At 40.1% G+C, this 22,295-nt stretch overlaps 1 protein-coding gene across 1 annotated transcript in view; it reads left to right on the top strand.

The window, feature by feature from the left end:
* Positions 1 to 22,295, top strand: part of Plcz1 (phospholipase C zeta 1) — an 87,583-nt gene that overhangs the window by 33,240 nt on the left and 32,048 nt on the right. The window contains exons 6-10 of the mRNA XM_008832881.1: positions 3,038 to 3,283; positions 6,296 to 6,452; positions 12,482 to 12,598; positions 13,941 to 14,113; positions 21,962 to 22,088. Of these exons, the coding sequence (XP_008831103.1) occupies positions 3,038 to 3,283; positions 6,296 to 6,452; positions 12,482 to 12,598; positions 13,941 to 14,113; positions 21,962 to 22,088 (820 nt within the window). The remainder of the gene's footprint in view (positions 1 to 3,037; positions 3,284 to 6,295; positions 6,453 to 12,481; positions 12,599 to 13,940; positions 14,114 to 21,961; positions 22,089 to 22,295) is intronic.

Genomic DNA, 22,295 nt, shown 5'->3' with positions numbered 1-22,295 from the left:
ATAAACTACCTTCTCCAGAGGTAATGTTCGCTAAGAAGTTCCAACGAAGAAAAACCGGAAAAAAAAAAAACAAAAACATGCCACAATCATCTTTGTCCATAGGTTAAAGAGCAACAAAAACACTTGTTTCTGACCATTTCTCTGCCTCCTGTTGCCTAGGCAACTATGAAGTGTGTCTGTGAATAAAGAGAATATATAAAGAAAGAAAACAGAGATTGTGATGGAGTTGTCAACCTGATGCAATCTAGAGTCACCTTGGGGATGGATGGGCCTCTGGGCATGCCTGTGGGTTGTCTTGATGGATGTGGGAAGGCCCATCTTAATTGTGGTCAGGACCTGGGCTATATAAGTGGAGAAAGGCAGCCAAGCACTGGAATGCCTGTGTTGGTTGATCTCTGTTCCTGGGTATGGATACAATGTGACCAGCTCCCTCAATTTCCTATCACTGTGAGTTTTCTAATATAAGGGACTGTTAACCCTTTCTCCTTTAAGTTACTTTTGACAAGGTATTTCATGACAGCAACAGGAAAAGACAGAGATAGATGTAAAATCCAATTTTGATTGTGTGCCTTCCTTCCTTCATGGGTCTACATCGTCAAAGCAGTTAATATGAGACCCCACACATGGTATGTTTTACAGACTAGAGGCTGAGATAGAGGTCAGATACTCAGGCCGTAAACAGAATCCATAATCAAGATTTCAACCAAAGGGGAGAAAGTTGTCCTTTTCAAAGTCTTTTCCTTTGAGCATTCCTGTCTCTAGATCTTCTGTCTAGGCTTGTGCATTATTCAAATATCTGGTTTGAAAAAAGCATTCCCAGGTCTGGAGAGATGACTCAGTGGTTAAGAGCTCTGGCTGCTCTTGCAGAGGGCCTAGGTTCAATTCCCAGCACCCACATGGCAGATAACAACCATCCTTAACCCAGTTCCAGGGAATCCAAGGCCCTCTCTGACCAGTGGCACTGCATGACACAGGTGTACTTACATTCATGTAGGCAATACACTCATACACATGAATTAAAATAATAAATAAAATATTTTAAAAAAGAACAGAGGAAGCGTTCTCTGCCCACCCTCAGCTGCACTTCTTTCTCCAGCTGTGTGTTTCATTATTTTCTCTTACTCTAAATTTCTGCTCCCTCATCTCCTTACCATCCCCACTGTCTGGCCCCCTCTTCTACCTGCTCCACAAAGAGCCTCTCATTTAGGCCTTCACTGGAGTTCTTACTGATGGAGCCAAGTGAGTCTGTTTCCCTCTGCATCTGCCTTGTTCCCCAGTCACACGCAGGGCCCAGGACCACTCTTCTCCTTAAAACAGTCACTTTTGTTCCAACACGTGCCTCAGGTTTTCCATGTTCCTCCCCTGGCTACTTAGTTTCCTTGGCTGATTCATGATCCCAAATACCATCAAGTGGTTAAATGAACATTTTCCCCCTCAATAGTATTTTCTAACAATCAGTACTTGCGTTTTGATATATCTACAGTTTGGGTAATATAGCAATATTTTTTCAATATTTGAATATTACTCTATATTTTTCCTTATTTTATTTAAATTAGTGAGAAATTTCAAAATGAAAGTGTTTTAACCCTAAAGACAAGTGTAAGGCTTATGATAGAACTGAGAAGTTAAAGTAAATAAATCGATAAGTGGAAAAATCATAACCCTTACCTCTGAAGAATGCTTACAGACTAAATAAGTTCAGTTATGGTAAAAATAGAGAAGGACTTGTGAAAAATGCCGAATGTATGTCACCAAAGATAGGACTTCAGAGTCACAGTGTAACTCTGGAAGTTAAAAAAATGCTTTTTTACTTATTTATTTTTATTTTATATGTATGGAGAGTTTGCTTGCATGTATGTAAGTACACCATGTGTGCAATGCCTGATGAAGTCAGAGGAGGACATCTGATTCCCTGGAACTGGAGTTATAGATTGTTGTTACCCACTGTGTGGGTGCTGGGTACCGATCCCAGGTCCTCTGCAAGAGCAGCCAGTGGTCTTCACTGTGGAAGCATCTCTCCATCCCTAATTCTGGAAAATTTACCGGGTCTGAAGTTTCTGAATACCTTCTCCTGTCTTTCTCCTATATGGCGTTCACTGAACCTCTTGCTCCTATATTAATGTAAGAAGACGTTTCTGAGGAGTCAATGAACAATTTGAGATAGTCTAAAGTGGCCTTATTCCAGCCCCACAATTTAAAATTTTGACTCGGTAATTGTGAAGTACATCGCAGGAATTTATCCCTTTAGCAAGCACCCCTTGCAGCACAGAGTACATCTTGCTAAATCCATATTAGAGAGAATATAAGGGCCAGTGTCAAACAGAGATGGCTCAAGACTCGAGGCTGACCAAAAGGAAAGAAAAGTTAAAACTGCTTGCGGGGAAAAGAACTTTACTTCAGAACTCAGATTTCAGCATTGTGTATAAATAGGAGGCATTCAAGTAAATATTTGAGAAGTGTGTGGATTTGGAGTGAATGGCTATCCCTGGTGGTGGTAAATTTTTCCAAGCCTCTGATTTTGATGGACAAGAACTAATTGAGTGATTGATACTCGCATGGGATGCAGCTGAAGAGGTTTTACAAGTCTTTAATGCAATCCACATTAAACGTTAGACACACTAATGGACATTTTTACATACCTGATCTCATTTAATAACTTCATATTGTTGGGTAAGAGCATTGGCCTGAAGTACTTACTGCCAGAAGTTGTTAACAGTCTAACTTCAATAATGGGACAAGCATTTTAACACAGATATGAACATTTTTACCTATTTAAAATTTATCAAATGGGAGCAGTTTGTGGACTGTAAAAAGGTAAGTCTCTATCACGACAGGCTTATTTTAGGGTGAATTGTGGTCAGGACTGTAATATCACTGGTCTCCAATGAGTATTAATGATGGCCCAGAAAACACTTAGTTTCTTGTTCATCTAAATGCTGTAAATGAATTGTACACACACCAAGGTACTTTCTAAATATGCAGTATTGACTTACCTATAAATGTGGAACTTTGCCTCTGTTCCCAACTCTTTCTACAGGCACTAAAATTCAAAATATTAGTGAAAAATAAGAAAATAGGAACCTTACTGGAAACACGTCAAAGGAAAGGTTCTGATAAACATGGCCAGGCGGCTGAATGGGATGAAGACGTAACAGAGCCCGACGATCAGGAAGAAGTCATGAGAGAACCTGAAACTCGAGATATCTTTTTGTTAAGAATCCAGAAAGAAAAGGAGGAGGAGTTTCCAAAGCTATCTCGATCGGGACCTTTCACGAGAAGGGAGGTGAGGCTAACTTTCATTGAAATATTACAAGGGATTGGAAATTTTCTAGTTTTCTTGTTCGTGGAGAATCAAAATCATTCTACAGACATGAAATAAGTTTCCTCTTTATAAAAACTCAAGCCTAATACCTAAATGTTACTTTGAAAGAAGTTGACAGTAGATAAGAAAATTTCAAACATTTCTTTTCTGGAGGTAGCTTTTCTAAAAATATTTTTGCTGTAGTTGACAGTTATACGTTTTTATGTAGTAGGTATTGTACAGAGTACAAAAGATACAGAGATAAATAACATAAATTCTCTGCTCTGTGGAATAGACTGAGATAACAGAATCAGTGTTTATGCTATACAGTGTTATATATGTGTATTTATAATTATGTTAAAAGAAGGTACATTATGTTATGTGTGACCATCTAACTGGTTTAAAGAAGGCAAGAACTAATTGGCCCATATGCATAGAAATTCTCAGAAAGGAATTTTACTTGGGGAATGGCTTATTATATTGTCTCAAAAGAGGTAGCGAGAACTTTCTTTCTCCAGCTTCTCTATCATTTTCTCTTTACTGGGGCAAGTTATTACAAAGATTCATCTTTGTATGCTTTCAGGATCAAAGAGAAATACTTCTTTGTAAATGTTTTATGATCTGGTTATGTGCATAACTCTGAACCAGTTGTTGATGCTGTGGGATGGTCAACTCTGATTAGGCAGACCTCCTTTTTCCTAATTCCTCTTTAAGCACATGGAAGGTTACATGTGTATAGGAATCTATGACTTTCTTCTAGCTTTTCTTTTTGTCTTTCGAATATAATTTTCAAAGTATTCTTTAGTAATCCTCTAGATTTCATTCAATTCTGTGATAACGCCCTCTTTTTATCTCCAATTTTATTTATTTCGGTATTCTTTCTCTTTTGGTTAGGTTGACTAGAGGTTTGTCAATCTTGTTTATTTTTATTTATTATTTTTTTTAAGGGAGAAAGTTTATCTCAGCTCAAAGTTCAAGGGTACATTCCACCATAACAGAGACATCAAGGAGGCAGGAGCTGCAAGCAGCTAGTCACATCACATCCAGGGTCAGGAACAGAGAGTGATGAAGGCTGGTGCTCAGCTCCCTTTCTCTGCTGTTTAAGGACTTGTCTGGGACTGGTGCCACCTTGGATCGGTGCATCTTCTAGGCTGTGAGACGGTTCAGTGGGTGTTTATTATTTTTTTCAAAGAACCAACTTTTTGTTTGACTGGTTCTGTGTAACTGTTCTTTTAGTTCCCAATTCATATTGTTTTGGTTTTAGGTCTCCTATAAACCTTTTAATTATTTTATTATTGTTAAACTTTTATTTACTCTTTGGCAATTTCATGCATGGATGGTGTCACTCCCTGCTCCCCTCTCCAACTGTCTCAGCCTCCCCTCTCCTTTTCCTCTTCAGCCCTTCCTCCTCCTCCTCCTCCTCCTCCTTGTCCTTCTCCTCCCCCTCCTCCTCCTCCTCCTCCTCCTCCTCCTCCTCCTCCTCTTCTTTCTTCTCCTAACAACCCACTGAGTCCAATTAGTGCTGCCTGTATGTTCATGGGTGCAGAGCAACTTATCATGCACAGGCTACACATGTACTCTGAAGAAAATGACTCCTTCCTCCAAGCAGCCGTCAATTGCCATTAGCTCCTCATGAACCCATTCCCATTCCATGGTGGAGTTTTGATTGGTTTGCTCTTGTGCAGGTCTTGTGCAATCAGCCATAGTTGCTGTGAGTTCATGAGTCCTGTTCATGAATCTGGTCATGTCCAGAAGACACTTTCTCAGTAGTTTTCCCCAACTCTAGCTCCTACAATCTTCTTGCCCTTCCCATTTTGCAATGTTCCCTGAACCTTGACAGTGTGTGTGTGTGTGTGTGTGTGTGTGTGTGAGAGAGAGAGAGAGAGAGAGAGAGAGATAAATTGCCTTGACCTTTATTTTTCTTGTCACCTACTACTTTTGAGCTAGAAATCATTGTACTAAGCAAGAGACTAAGAAAGAAAAATATTGCATGTACTTTCTCATATGGACATAAGATTTAAATATATATGTATATATATAAAATATGTATGTCACAAAAGTAGGAAGAGGACTCTGAGAGGAGAGAGAGATATCAAGGTATGAGAGGGGACTAAGGAGAATGAGGCACTAGACATATGTGACATATATGCTGATAAGGGGAGGGAAGGATCCAGCCAAAAGGGCCAAGGGGGCAGGCAGTGGGGGTGGTAGAGGAACAAGAAACCATAATGACATATATGTATTGCTTTGCATATTAACTTGGAAATGAATAAAAAATGAATTTTAAAAATATTTTATCATTTTTATTTTATGTGTTTGTATGTTTTGCCTGTGTGTATGTAAGTGCACCCGTGTTGTGCAATGTCCATAGAAGCCAGAAGAGGGCATTAGGTCTCCTGGAACTAGAGTTATGGACAGTTGTTAGCTGCTGTGTGGGTGCTGGGAATCGAACCCGGGTCCTCTGGAAGAACAGCAAATGTTCTCAACTGCTGAGCCATCTCTCCAGCTCCTAAAAATGAATTTTTTGGATGAGAAAATGCGAGGGATGTTTTCCTTAAACAAAACCCATGAAGTGGCTTAAAGAAACGTGGAAGAGATCAACACTGGACTGTGAAAGGGCAAGTGTCTACTATACAATAGAAATGTTAGATTCTGAAATGTTAGATGAAACTGGAAATATGCTTGCAATTAAAATTCTTAAATTTGTAAAGTTTGTGAGAATTAGCTGAGATCTTTGGGGAACAAGAAAATAGTAAAGTTTGTGATTCTCAATACATAAAACATTAACTAGATTTTGCATCCAGGTTAGATCATATCATTATCAAATATTGAGGTCATAAATATGATCACATTGACTTAATCCAAATAGCTTTGGAGGAGCTAAGTTTATAAAAAGGCTGAAGTGATCTGTTTAAAAGCATATTTTCTTTATGAGACAGGAATTTTTTTCAATAATTATTGTAAAAATGTGAGATGACTGCATTTTATTTTTAGATCAGGAAGAAAAAAATAGCTCTGGCCTTATCTGATCTTGTCATTTATACTAAAGCTGAGAGATTCAGAAGCTTCCAGTATTCAAGACTCTATCAGGAATTTAACGAGACTAATTCTATCGGGGAATCTCGAGCCCGGAAACTTTCCAAATTGAGAGGTAAAGTCTTATGACTCAAATGTGTGAATATGTAAATCAGTTCATTTGCTTCTAAGGTACTAACCTAACTTCTAAGGTCAGTGGTGTTTTCACGTGTATAGTCTCATGACGTTTCAGTGCATTGAATATAATTTAGAAAGGGACTCTATGTTCCAAGTTATGTTTCAGGCCACAGAACTTTACCATTAATTGCCTTCTTTAAGTCATTGCTTTTTAATGGAGAATGCTAGGTATGGACATTTGTGTGGGCAGTGCTGTGATGGGTAGTTTATACTACAGAGTGATGAGTGACAGAGCTGCAGAGGCAGGCCAGCTAATTACAAGGTACTTGGAGTTTCTTGGGAGCAAAGGTAAGCAGAAGATTGCAATCTCAAAGTGGGGTGAGCCATCACTGTGTGTTCTGGAAATAAGCCCTGGACAACAACCAGAGGGTGCAGGGATGCGATAATGAAGGTTTATGGCAGTGAAAGTAGAGACAGGGGTGACTGTGGATTCAACAGTCATCTTCGAGATAGAGATAATCAGAGAGACTGGGGACTCTATGTCTCTGTCCCTGATTGATGAACTACGAGCTGGCTGTAGAGTGTGTCTGCCACTGCAGCCCTCAGAGGCACCATTTTTATTTGCATGATTTTTATTGAATTTTGGTGTATTTCATACAAAACATCTTAATCATCTTTATACCTCCTCCCCACCCGCACGCTCCCATAGCCCCCCCCCACCAGATTTCATGCATTCTGATATTTATGTTAAGGCCAATTGAGTCAAGTTAGTGACCCAGATGTCCCTCAATGCAAATTCATCCACTGGGGTCTAGTCAGCCTATCTAGAGTCATTCCCTTAAAGAAGATCAGCTCTCCGTCACCCAGCAGTACGCAGCTGACAGTATTTCTTCAGCTAAGTTTGGGACCTGTTGCTCATTACCCCAGTAGTATGCTGGGTTTTGTTTCCTTGAGTTTGCATGTGTCTTGTGTGTGCTGACACCATTGCTGTAAGTTCATATGAGCAAGGTCCCAGGAGCCTGTAAGACTCTATTTTCATATGGTCATGCACTTCCTCCCTTGGCTCTAATGATCTTTCCAGCCTCCTCTTTCACAATGGTCCCTGAGCCTTGGGTGGGTGAAGTTTAATATAGGAGTCCTATCCAGGAACCGACACTCTGCAGACTCTTATTCTCTATGCTTTGGCCATTAGTGGAATTTTGTGTTCGTTGTCCTCTATTACATGAGGGAGCTTCATTGATGAGAGTTGAGAGATGTGTTAGTATTCTCTCTATCCCATGCTCTACTATATTCTATGAGCCTTAGGTGTAGAAGTTCCATTTTAGATGTGTCACTTAGGGCTGGGCATCTCACAGACACATATTCTCTGTGTGTGATTAGAGAACTCTGTAATAATCTCCTCTGTTGCAAAAGATGCTTCTTTAATGAGTGGTGACTAGCATACTTGTCTACAAATTTAGGGATCCATATTTTGCACATAGTAAGAAATTGCGTTTGTCTAGGGATGTGACAGCCTTAGGATTTTGTCTAAGATCTATGACCTCTCTAGCCATGTGTATTTAACTATGTTTACAGTACTACACATGAGTTCCCTCCCATTGATTGGGCTTTAAGTCCAATTAGGTAGCTGTTGATTACCCCCAAGAGAAAAGTGCCATCACTGCCCCAGATTAGTTTGCTGTGTCAGTCTTTGTTGTGGTTATTAGGCTTTAAAGCTGGGTTTGAACACTGATTCATGTTCTCCCCTAGCAGCTTGCATACTGTCCTCCAAAACTATGAGAGCTGCCTTCAGGGAGGAGGCTTCCAGGTCAGCTCCAGCTCCCCTTCTCTCTGTCTTGTGTCTGAAGTATGTTCTGTCTTCAGAAATAGGGTCCTTCCTTCAAGTTCTGGGAGGCAACCAAGTGCTGTGACAATAGCCTGTATACTTTTGCAGTCTCTTGAATTACCCTGGCCAACAACTTGAAGGGAGATTTCTCCTGTCTGACACTGTTTTTTTTTTTTTTTTATATAGTCTTCCGCTATACACATGGACTTATCTGAGATATTATATGTGTAACTTTTCAGTAGACTTTGAATTAATTCACTTCCCTCTGTTTTTTCACACCAACTAAGCATTATTTATCTCTCTTCCCTCTTTCCCTAACTAACCCTCCCTCCTCCCTCTGCAGTTAAAGTACCCCCATTTCACTCTTGATAATACCTATCTCCTATGGCTCCTCCCTCTCTTGAGCTCCTTCTCCTTTACCCTCATGGTTCCTCCCTCTCCCTCTCCCAGTTAAATACCCACATTTTGTGCATTTTCCCCTTCATTAACACCCTCTGATCAGAATGGTTGAAATGTCTCCTGTTTGGTACCACTCATGAGATAAAATGAAGCCTGGGGAAGAGAATGGGAAACAGACCCTATGTGCTGTCCATATAGTACAAAACACCCCATCTGTGAAAAGGATGAATGACTAACTTCATAGTCAGGTGGTGCTTGTAATTCTAAAACACTCTGCAGTCTTCCATCTTATGCAGAAACACTAGAGAAGGAAAATCAACACCTGAGACTGACTTGAGGAAAGATGTTTGGAAACACAGACTAATAGGCTTATTATCACTGTGGGCCTGCTGGGGCCCAAGGACTTTGAATATTTTGCTTCATATTCTTAAACTACCTAGTAAAAAAGGCTCTGGATTCTTTAGAGACCTTTTAAAAACAATGACAACAACAACAAAACCCAAAATCAATTGTGGATTGCAACCAAAAATTAGTTCAGACTACAGATAAATAGACTACAGATAAATACCGGAATAGGGTAGAATAATAGCCAATAGAAAGCAACAGAATGGAATAGGCTAGAACAGGAGTAGGTGCATTGTGGGAGATGAGAAGAAATGCTTTATGACAACTAGATGTGTGCATGATTTTGTGTTTTTCTTTCACTGTGCATATGAGAAAGAAAGAGGGAGAGATAGGTAAGCTGGGGGGGGGGCTGGGGAGACAGACAGAGGTATGCACAAGTGTATGTGGATGCATGCACCCGTGAACATGACAGAGACAGGCAGAGGTATGCACGAGTGTATGTGGATGCATGCACCCGTGAACATGCAGAGACAGACAGAGGTATGCACGAGTGTATGTGGATGCATGCACCCGTGAACGTGCAGAGAAAGAGGAGGATGCTGGGGTCCTGCTCTACCACTCTCTGCCTTATTCTCTTAAGACAAAGTCTTTTACTGAACCTGGAGTTAGGCTGGCGGCCAGCAAACCCCAATAATCCTCCTGTTTCTGTCACCTACAGCTCTGGGATTACAGGTACTTCCACACGGGACTTTTTTCATGGGTGCTCGGGGATTTGAACTCAAGTCTTCATGCTTATGCAGCAAGTGTTCTTACCTGGTGAACCATTTCCCCAGCCCAGGTTGTGAGAATTTCTCACTGCACAGCATAGGAGAATTTGAATGTTTTACTAGCCGGTCTCTTCCTTCGAACTGTGGGGAACTTTTTCGGTTTCTGAGGACAGGATCTCTGGGAATAGCAAAAGTTGTCACCTTTCTGTCACCTTCATTATATTAAAGACATGCAAACAAATTTAGCAAGGGGTTGGGAGAGCAGAGCAGGGATGGTGCTGGCATCTTTTGAAGTGTGCAGAACATTTTTCTTGTACCAAAAGGCAAAAATAGTGAATAATTCATGATATTGGCAAATGTTTAACTGCACAGGTACCTAGCATTATCATATACATAACAAACATCACGAAAATAATGTGACCAGTAAATGTTACTGAAAAAGAATGATTCTCACATTATTCTAGTAAGCAAAGCAAATGGCAGTTGGTAAAAGAGAAAAAAACAACATAAATCAATCAAAAAATAGCATATAGATAGAAAAGAATGGAAGACACATACCATCTGGTTATCTGTGGATCTTGAGTGAGGAGATCATATGTAGTTTTACTTCCTCAATTTTATTTGATTTCCTTATACTTCTAAAAGAAACATGAGGTGCATTTGTAAAAAATAATGTTTAATTTCCAGAGGTAAATCTCAGAGGTTACAGTCATATTCTCATTGTTGTGACCGAATGCCTGACGAGGAACAACTTTAGGAAGGAAGACACAGTGGCTCCCAGTTTGACGAGACATAACCCCTCATGGCCAGGAAGGCACCATGCCTGTCGCTCCATGGAGGTGGGGAGCATGTGACAGCCATGCTCACATCTCTGTGGATCAGGAAGCAAGAGAGGAGGATGCATGTGCTCAGCTGGCTTTCCCCTTTTCTCTCCTTGTTGCTGCTCTGTGACTCGAGCCCATGGAATGGTGCCGTCCATACTGAGGGCATCTTCTTGTGTCAGTTAGTTGCCTCTAGAAACACCCTCACCGACACTACAATAGGTGTATCTCACAAATGCCCAGTCAGGTCGACAATCACAATTAACCACCACAGAGACTTTAGCCATTCTTTATGCATTATCTGTGGATGGTAAACCCTAGATCCCAGACTGTGTGTGTTGTGCTATGGAAAGACGTGCTTTAAAAGTAGAGACAGGAGCATGGTTGCAACATAACTTCCTCTCAAGTAGATGCAGTTTTTAAAAACTGATGCCATCACTGGCAATTTTTGATGAATAACCCTTTTTAAAGTATACAATTTAAGATGAGGGAGGAAAGGACTCTCTTCTAGCAAAGACAATAGACTATACCAAATAACCACCTCTCTCATGGTCACCAAACTATCAGGAATGGTTGTGGCAAATGATCTGTTCAGTGAAAGAAGAAAAATCTTGGAGAAACATGAAATCTGTGTTTGAAAATCTAAAGGAAGGGCTGAAGAGATGGCTCAGCAGTTAAGAGTCCTTGATGCTCTTGCAAAGGACCCAGGTTCAGTTCCCAGTACCCACATAGAGGCTCATAATCACCTATAACTCTAGTTCCAGGGGATCCAATACCCTTTTCTGATCTCTGCAGGCACTGCACACACCCGGTATACATATATACATGCAGGCAAAACATGTATATATAAATATATATATATATATATATATATATATACATAAAAATAAATCTTAAAATGTCTAAAGAAATATCAAATGGTAAAAGATGTAAATTAGTTTCTAACCTCATCACATAAGCAGAAATACACATAACACATATGAATTACATAGATACAAGCATAGGTATATATGTTATAAGCATATAGGTCTCTCAATAAGAAAGCTATTCGGAGGTAAAAGTTTTGGGAAGTAGTGAGATTTTCAGTGGATAGTTGTAATCAGAGATTGAATTAATTTGGAGGGAAGAAGCTGGACTGGAGGGGATAGTTATTAGATAACCTGAGGGCCCCCCTGTCATCTATCAATGAAATGCTCACTAAATTAATTTAATCTGAAATACTGTTTCACATTTCTTATATTTGGGTCCACCTTAATGTGAAAACAAAAGTTTTTTTAAAAACCTGAAGATGGGGCTGGAGAGATGGCTCAGCGGGTAGGAACACTGGCTGTTCTTGCAGAAGACCCGGGTTGGAATCCCAGCACCCACATGGCAGCTAACAACTGTCTGTAACTCCAGTTCCAGGGGATCCGATAGCCTCTTCTGTTCTCTGTGGGCACTGCATGACACGGGTGCACTTACCTACATGCAGGCAATGCATGCATATACATAAAATAAAAATAATAAATAACATATTAAAAAAAACCTGAAGTTGGTAAATATACTACTTTTTTTTTTAATAAAAAGGGAATATTTTATTTTGGAATTGTATATATGCTCATATTAATGTGAAATTAATTTGGGTGTGTGAGAGTTAAATAATTCCTGAAATGAAATTTCAGTACATATACATTATATAATTAAATTATTGTAATTATGAATTATTCTGTAAACATACATACATGTATTCATTTTTGTTTTATCATTGATGAATATGTTTGCTAAGGACATACAGTATAGAATTATCTTGTATATATAAGCAATATATAGAAGTGCTTATTTCACTGATTGAAATTTTTTCACAATGTTTTATTATTATTATTTTTTTTAGCCCATGAGTTTATTTTTCACACCAGGACTTTCATTACCAGAGTATATCCCAGATCAACAAGAGCAGACTCTTCTAATTTTAACCCTCAAGAGTTTTGGAATGTAGGTTGTCAAATGGGTATGTTATAAGGGATAATGAGCTATTGGCAAAAGTAAGTTGAAATGAATTAATTGTGTGAATTAATGGAACATTTCTGAGAAGTTTTGGCTTTACGGGATTTGCGATCAGGCAAATGGTGAGTTGTTGGGCTCAAGAGTTGAAGTTTTTGCTAAATGGCCAGAGAGGGTGAAGTAGGTGAGGGTTGGAAATCGAGGCTAAATTTATGAAGAGTTGATACTGGGACCTGTGTGTCCTAGAGGAAGAGAACAGGGAAGCCACGATGGACAGGAGTTTGAAGACCAAGTTCCTTTGTTTGAGTTAGGCACAAGACCTCTTCAAGCCAAATGGCCTCCATCATGTCAACTTTGCATGAGTTTTGACATTCACAGTGCGGAAAGGTGGACAAGCTCACAGGGCTGGTGGTTCCTCCACACTGGACTCTCCTTGCTCCTAACTGAACAGCTGTTAGAGTCCATCTGTTCAGTGGGCTCTGGAGAGGCCTGCGAGCCTGAGGAGAGGGAGGTGGGCCAGGTGGGATGTGGAGGGCTTGAGGGAGGACCACATGCAGGGGCTACTTACCAGCCTCTATCAAGAAATTTCCATATTTCAGTGACTGGCTATCTACCTGTTTCTCACCTTCTCAAGTGACAAATTCACCTTCAGGACCTAAAAGTTTGTCATATAGTTTATGTCTTTTCTTCCTGAAATGGATGCTAGATAGGTAGGTAAGTAGGTAGGTAGGTAGCTAGGTAGGTAGATAGATAATTTGGGAACATTGGGGATTAAATCTAAGGCCCATGTATGCTATACAGACACTCTACCACTGAGTTATAGCTCCAGGCCTATTTTATTTATTTTTATATTTATTGAATGTTACCTGATACATACATTGTTTTTCTGTAATCTATACAGTATGCCACTTTGATTTCCTTAGTCAAAACTAGGGCATGCCAGTAATCTCAACAGTTGGAGGGGAAGGCATGAGGATCTGAAGTTCAAGGTCATCCTCAGCTACATAGGGAGTTTGAGGCCTGGGCTACATGATAACCTGTCTCAAAAAACAACCAACCAACCAACCAACCACCAACCAACCAACTAACCAACCAACTAACCAACCAATCAACCGACCAACCAACCAATCACCAACATCTACGTAATAAGTGTTACAACTCACAAATACACATTAGTGTAGGCAAGATAGGGAGAAAGATTAAAAACCATGAATAATTAAGTAAATAGTACTTGATCATAGAACTCGTGAAAGCGTGGAAAATATGACTTGGTTTTGCTCTGTTATTGAACTGTCACTTTAACTATGCACCCTATTTCCTGACAATGTCAACGTACTTCTTTCTCACAGTGGCCTTAAATTTCCAGACCCCTGGACTGCCTATGGACTTGCAAAATGGGAAATTTTTGGATAATGGAGGCTCTGGATATATTTTGAAGCCATATTTCTTAAGAGATACAACACTAAGCTTTAACCCAAGTGGAGAGGTTGGAGAAGGCCATCCAATTACACTTACAATACGGGTAAGATTAGTGGCTCTTTCTTTTCTTTGCTGATTCTGATTGTTATGTAAACTAGATGGTGTACATTGATATTTCAATTCCAATGATCAGCTTTAATGCCTTTTAAATTTCTGTTCATCTTTTCAGGTACAATAAATAGGTGCCATCTTAACACTTTTTTTTTTTCTGGGTCTGAAAAATGTCTTTCTGTGCATTTTCACATGAATGATTTCCTGTCAGTGAATAGAAACATTGAGTCAAAAACCTTTCCCTCTGAGAGATCTATTTATATGACTCCATTGTGTTTTACCATTTAGCTCTGTGACGAAGAGGTCTGAGTTCAGTCACTGATGACTTTGCAGACATACCACTCTTTGTCCCTTCACTGTAAAGAATTTCATCAGAAAATTCTAGGAGCTATTTTCTTTTCATTAATTTTTTATGCTTTTGTAGTGCAGGGTTTTTCTCCTTATATCTCTGAACTTTGGTTGCTTAAGAAGGAAAGCTTTGCATATGTTCCTCTCTATCGTCCGTGTCTATTAATGCTTTACAAGTTTAGAATGTTCTATTTTTTTCTCTGTGTTTGGGAGAACTTTTAACATTTGTTCTTTACACTCATGATTCAAAAGTCTGTATTTAATTTTTTAAAGATTTATTTTGTTTTTAATGATGTGTATGTGTGTGTGTGGGGGTATGTGCACATGTGAATGCAGGTACCTGCAGAGTCCAGAAGAGGGCATCAGGTCCTCTGGAGGTGGAGTAACAGGCAGTTGTGAGCTGCCTGATGTGGGTTCTGGGAACTGGAATTGGGTCCTCTGCAAGAACGGCACCTGCTCTTAACTGCTGAGCATCTGATCTCGCCAGTCACACCCTTTCCCTGGATCCAGTTTTATTCTTCATTTAAATATAGATTTTTGCACTTTTAGTCTCCCCAATTGTTAATTACCTCATATGCTTCCTCTTTATTTCCATCTGAATCCTACCCAGAGTCTGAGGACCCCCCAACCCTTCTGCCTCATTATTTCATCTTTTGTTTTATTGCATCCTGTACAAGCTCATTAGTGCAAAAGCAACTATCTTCATTAGCACAGACTTTCTGAAACCTCTCTCTATAGCCTAACTACAATGTTTATTTGCTTTTAAAGATGCCACTGGACCTTTTGAAAAGGTCTGGTTGCATTTTCTCTCCACTCCACTTAATTATAAGCCATTCTGTTTTAGGCTGCAACTGCACCTGTGTAGATTGCAGTCAGAGGGCTTGTTTGCCAATAGTTGGGTCCGTGTGGCCTCTTTGGCGCCTCTGCCTCTTTCTCTGTAACTGGCTGTTCCTCTAACCATAGGAGTCAACTCAGATGCTCTTCTGGATTTTGGGCCAATGCTGATCTTGCTGTTTCCAGTCACATGTCTGTTCTCCTCCTCAGAGGAGTTCTGGGGCTCCGATGGCTGTTGAGTGACCTCCTGCTCCTCACTCCTGGCTACAGGGCCTGAATCCCGAGTCCTTAGAGTGTATTTCCCCTATAACTTCTACCTCAGCTCTGCCCTCTGCTGTTATAACACCACAGGGTCTGGGAGTCCACCCACATCTGCTTCAGGCCCTAGCCATTTGATCCCAGAGAGGGATGGGAGATTTTATGAGCTACTTTCCACAGAGCGTAGAGCAAAGACGGATGGGATAGAAATGCTCTAGGCCCTAGCAGGAAACAGTTTTGGTGAAGTACACAGCTGACTTTTCTTCTGGCTGTTAAGGATTTTGTGACACTAAAATTCAGTAAAAGTGGATAGTTAGAAATCACCTACAACAGCAAACACAGCCAAATAATAATTAGTTGTCACTTTTTCTGGAATCTGGAGAAATATTATTGACCACTGAGGTTTGTTTGTAAGAGGATTACCTTGTTAACCTCCTTTCTGCATCTTTTAAAATAGCTGCTTCAGTGGGCAGGGGGTTAAATTAGCCACTCATAAGATCCCTTAGTCACTGGCTCCCTCCTGTCTTTTCCTACCTGCCATGGGAATCTGTCTCACATTCATTGATGGATTCCTCTTTCTGTACCTACTCTTAAAATATTTACATTATCTAAAGCTTTTACCTAACCCCCATTCCAAACTAAATATTCCTTTGGGTTCTCTTCTGCAAACGTTCCTGGCTTAACCATCAGCAAGGCTCAAGTCTTTAACCTGACCTAATTTTTCAGAATCTAAAGTGTGCTTTAAATAGTCTCCTTAGCAACGTACCTATTTAGTCACCATCCTGTCAAACTGAAAAATTTAAAACCTGAACATCCCTTCCTAGTCAATCTGTCTTTAAATATTTTATTGATAGGCCAGTGAATGCCACCATTCAGCTGAGACTACGAAACAGGATGCTGGTCTGATCTCACACATCGTCCTTGCTTCCTTTATCATCCATCTTTAAATTCTGCCTATTTTACTCCTGGTCTTCTTTATCTATTCCTGACCTCTTTTGCCAATGCCTTGTTTCAGTGTTTCATTATCGTTAGGCCTTCCCCTTTTGATTTCTCAAATAATTTTCTGCCTCACTGTGTGATGGTTAGTTATAATTGTCAACTATAAGACACAATCTAGACTCACCTGGGAGAGAGTCCCAATGAGGAATTGTTTGGCTTGGGCTGACCTGTGTGCATGTGGAATTTTAATTTGATTTATTATTTATTTTTATTTTATGTGTATTAATGTTTTGCCTGCGTGTATGTAAGTGCACCCATGTCATGCAAAGCCCACAGAGGCCAGAAGAGGGTGTCTGGCCCCTTGAACTGGAGTTATGGATGTTTTTTTATCCCCTGTGTGGGTGCTGGGCATTGAACCTAGGTTCTCTGTAAGAGCAGCCAGTGCTCTTAATTGCTGAGTCATCTCTCCAGCCCCCTGGGTGGAATTTTAATTGGATTAATTGAGGTGGGAAGATCCAGCCTGAAAGTGGGTGATGTCATTCCCTGGGTTTGGGTCCTAGACTGTATAAAATGGAGTCAGCATGCCCAGCCGTAAGCTTGCCTTGATTCTCTCTTTGCTTCAGTGGCTCCTGTGGCTCTAATGAGTTGCTTCAAGTCCCCACCTTGACTTTTCCACAACGACAGACTGTAACCTGGAATCATGAGACGAATAAGTCCTCTCTCCTCCTATTAGTCACTTTAAGACAGCATGACCAAGGCAACTTATAGAAGGAAGAGTTTATTTGGCTTATGATTCCAGAGGAATTAGAGTCCATCATGGAGGGGAGGCAGAGTGGCAGATGTGGCTGGAGCAGAAAGCCTAGCAATGACATCTTCAAGCAGAGCATGACTTATGAACCTTCAAAGCCCCACCTCCCCACATGCTTTCTCTAGCATGGCCACAGCTCCTAAAGGTTCCATGACCCTCCCCAAACAGAACCACAAACTGGGGACCAAGTGTCCACGTACTTGGAGCCTATGAGGGTATTCTCATTCAAACCATTACAATCCTTTAAAGTTGCCTTTGTTGGGATATTTTATCCCAGTAATAGAAACTAAACTAAAACAGCCCGTCTCGGTCCTCTTAATCCTTCTTCAAGTTGAACAGAGAGGTTTTGCTACAATGCTAACCTTATGAACACTTACTTATTTCTGCCTCTTGATTACTTGCCTAGTCAAGGCTTGGCTTACATCTCTGTGCCTGTTTTACACCACTGCTCGCCTTAACCTTATCTTGCAACCATGTCCAGGATTTACCTCCTTAATTGCACAGTCTTTCTTCTAACTTTCTTCCATTGGTCCTGTTGAGTTCTAACTTTTTAAAAAATTAGTCTCAGTCTGTGCCTTGTCTGGCCGAGAACTTGCTATGTTGATCATGCAGGCCTGGAACCACAGAGACCTGCCTGCTTCTGCCTCCAAAGTGCTGGGATGACAGATGTGTGCTACCAGAGCCAACCTGATTATTTTTTTTTAAAGACTTTAAACATCGCTCCATTTTGGACACTTTTTTCTTGGCTGTGCTCCTTTTTATGGTTTCCATGTATTTTTCCATCACAGCCTGTGCATGTATATATTACAGCACTAGGCACACTGCATTGCTATAACTTATGCACGCCTTTAATCCCAGCACTTGGGAGGCGGATCTCTGTGAGTTCAAGGTCAGCTTGGTCTACATAGTGAGTTCCAGGAAAGCTGGGGCTACAGGGAGACCCTGTCTCAAAAAGACCAAAAAAAACCAAAACAAAACAAAAACCAAAAACCAAAACCAAAACAAAAAACTTGCTTACCTGTTACTAGACCTTATTCCCCAGTAATCTGATGATTCTTTAAGGATAAGAACCGTGTTCTATATAAGCCGTATTGACAGAGTCTGGTGTAAAATACATGCTCCAGACATGCAGACTGATTGAATGTTTCATGCTCATGTGGAGCAGAGGGCAGAGAGTACATCTCTTATTGGAATGAAGGTGAGAGGTAGTTTGTGCACAGATTCTTATAAATGTTCTGTGCTTGTACAATGAGAAGCCTCATGCTGATGTGCTTATGGATGACCTCTCAGTGCCCACATCCCTGAAGAAAACAGATTCTCCCTTCCCCAGCAGCCATCAATTACCAATAGTTCCCCAAACAAGGGTGCGGATTAATGAGCTCCTCCTCTGTCCATGCTGGGTTTGGCTGACTTGATCTTATGCAGTCAGTCGTAGGCTGTGAGTTCATGTGTGCGTCAGCACTGTCATGTCTGGCAAATGCTGTTTCACTACAGACATCCACTCCTTCTGCCTCTTATAATCTTTCCACCCTCTCTTCCTCAGTGATCTCTGAGCCTTCTGGGGACAGGGTATGATATAGGTGTCCCATTTAGCCAAATACTCATGTCGATCAGTTGTGGATCTCTGTATTAATCACCATCTACTGCAGAAAGAAGCTTCTGTGGTAAGGTTGAGAGCTGACTAATCTATGGGTATAAAGATAAGAACTTAGGGGCCAGTTTATTACTATTGTCCAATTAGTAGAGTAATAATACTAGGTTCTCTCCTAGGGCCTATGACCTGGTCAGCCACAGGGATACCCCCTTCCTTTCTTTTATTCTAAGGCGGTGTCTCTTCTTAATGGTGGGGTGAGTTTATTGGAGGCAACAAAAATCTAGTCTTCTGGCCTGGGTCTTTTTATTGAGGAGTTGAGCCCATTAATAATAAGAGTTATTACTGAAAGATGTGTATTAATTCCTGCCCTTTTACTGATTTTGTATTTTTTTAGACCTCTTTTGATGAACTGTCCTTGCACTGTTTATTTATTCTTTATGACCTTTTGGGTGCGTTTATCCTCGGCAGCTGAAAAGTTCCTTCCAGTAAGCTCTGTAGAGCTGGCTTAGTCATCATGAATTCCTTTAATCTGTTTATTTTATCATGGAAAAATTATATTTTTCCTTCAATTTTAAAGGATAGACTTCCTGGGTATATTAGTCTGGGTTGACAGTTGTGGTCTTTCAGAACTTAGAATACATCTTTCCAGGTCCTTCTGGTTTTAAAAGTGTCTGTTGAAAAATCATATGTTATTCTGATGGGCCTGCTTTTGTAAGTGACTTGACTTTTCTCTCTTTTGCAGCTTTCAATATTCTGTGATTTTATGTTTTAACTATAAGATATCATGGGAGTTTCTTTTCTGTTCCTATCTAGTGTTCTGTAGGCCTCTTGCACCTGGATGAGCATCTCTTTTTCTAAGTTTTGGAAATATTCTTCTATGACTTTATTGAAAATATTCTCTGGGCCTTTACCACTCTCCTTTTGTGCCCATGATCTGAAGGTCTTTCCATTTTGCCCCAAAGCTCTCCTACATTTCATTCATTAAAAATGTTTCTCTGTCTAGAGAGTTGGCTCAGCAGTTAAGAGCACTGACTGCTCTTGTAGAGGACCGAGTTTCATTCTTAGTACCCACATGGCAGCTAACAACCATCTGTAACTCCAGTTCTAGGGGAATCCAGTGCCCTCTTCTGACCTCCCCGGGCATTGCACAACATGGGTGCACTTACACACATGCAGGCAATACACTCTTACACACAAAATAAAAATAATAAGTAAAATACAATTTCTCATTGACCTTTACTGAGTGATTGAATTCCTCTACCTTGCCTTATAGACCTGGCTTTTCCACATGGTCCATTCTGCGGGGGATGCTTTCCACTGAGTTTTAATTTGGCTTATTGGGTTTTGCATTTCTAGCATCATTTCAGTTTGGCTTTTATTCAGCAATTCTCTCTTTACTGAATTCAGTTTTCAGCTCATGAATTGACTTCCTTATCCCATTCAGCTCTTTGTTTTTGTCTTCACTGAGTTGTTTGAATAGTTATTCCATTCTTTCGAACTTGTTTGGAAGGTATTGCAGGTCACTTTCATTGGGATTCAGTATTATGAGATTAGTAACTTCTGGGGGGACATGCTGTCTTAGTTTTTCATGTTACTTTTATTTCCATGCTGAGACTTGTGCATCTGTAATAGTTTGTTAGCTGTGTCTTTCTTTTTGCTTAAAGCTGTTTTCTTCTTTCATTGCAGGCATGTGCAATGTTCAGGAGAGGATTAAGTTATAAGAGTTGGGTCAAGACCTTGTTTCTTTAATGGAATGTGTATTGAGGGCTACGGGCCGTATCTTTAGTCTTTTAAGAGTCCACTTCTGTCTGTACAAACAGAGACTCTCCAAGGGATAGCACACCCTTCACTGACCCTCTCCTCTGCTGCCTCCTGGTGTGGCATTCCAGTTCTTGTAGCTCTGCCTTCAGAAAGCTCTGGTCAACTGCAGGCTGTGCATGGGAGATCCTGGGAAGCCAGGTGTAGTCAGGAGGACTGTGGAAGGTATGTGGCACCTGGTGGCCCTCAGGTGGTCTGGACTAGGGTCAGTGGGGTGAGTAGAGCTATCTGAGCGAGGTTTGCAGGTGCTGGGGCCTTAGGCTTGTAATTGTTATTTCTTACCCTAAACCAACATATTTCAAATATTTTGTGTTCACTTATTTGTTTTTAAGTAAAACCAAAGTTTGTTTCAATAATGAGCTTGGTGAGCTAGAGCGATGTCTCAGTGGTTAAGAGCACTGGCTACTCTTTCAGAGGACTTGGGTTTAGTTCCCAGCACCCACATGGCAGTTAACAACTGTCTGTAACTCCAGTTCCAGGGGATTTGACGACCTCTTCTGACCTCTGTCGGCATTTCATGACATCAGTGCACTTACATGCAAAGAAAGCACTCATACACATAAAATAAAATGAATGAAATATTAAAAAATAATTAGCTTGGATAATAAAATCCTAAATTTAAAAAGTAACTAATGACTTTGTTAAGTGCGCTTTTGATGCCTCCATCCCTAACATACATGTGAAATAATTAATTTTGTCAAGCTCTCATTACTTATTATAATCATATGTATAACAATGGATATTGCCAAATTTCATAAATGATTCAAATGTAAATTCTTCCAAAAATGCTATCATGAAAAATTATATGGTATAACTTTTTCATTTTTGAGAATAATTATCCTATTACTTTGAAATATTTCAGTATATATAATGTGAATTTAAACACATTGTCAGAACAAAACAATATCTAATTATAGTAAAAAGTGACTAAACTGTTTTTAAAATGAAAATACATACTAATGAATCATAAACCCTGGACAAAGCAGATTTCACTATAATCACATTTCAGTAAACCAATATTTCAGACGTGCTCTTGGTCCTTATCCAATGGTACTTGAGGGTAAAGGCCTGTGGAAGGCAGGTGGCTCCCTTTAAAATTTCCTGACTACCAGCTTCAGTTTTTTAAGAACCAACTTAGAGTCTGTCAACTTTTTGCTATATGTCACCTGATTTTTAAAGTCAAAAGTGGTGATGCTGTTCGATGTTCGGCTAAGCTCTCCCATTGACATGTGTTTCTTTAGCTCATCAGTGGAATCCAGTTGCCTGTGAGCTTATTCTCCAACAAAGCCAACACACTAGTGATCATAGAAGTTTATGGCGTTCCAAATGACCACATAAAACAGCAGACTCATGTTATTAAGAAAAACGGTGAGCTCCTATGACACCTTACTGAACTTCCATTAGGCTTCTTGTTGGAAAAATCTTATGCTGATAGTTTTTATGCATATTAATTATTCCTAAGGCAAGGGGTTGACATGATGTTCAAGGCTGCCAAGTGTTATCTTCAGCAAACACAATTTGATAATGACAAGGTTATTTCAGCTTTTTTCAAACGATGGATACAAACATTTACCT

Source organism: Nannospalax galili, unplaced genomic scaffold (genome assembly GCF_000622305.1).
Source record: "Nannospalax galili isolate Female #2095 unplaced genomic scaffold, S.galili_v1.0 scaffold1230, whole genome shotgun sequence".
NCBI classification, from domain to species: domain Eukaryota; kingdom Metazoa; phylum Chordata; class Mammalia; order Rodentia; family Spalacidae; genus Nannospalax; species Nannospalax galili.
Note: the sequence above shows the minus strand (reverse complement) of the source record. Positions and strands in the feature narration are given on the sequence as shown.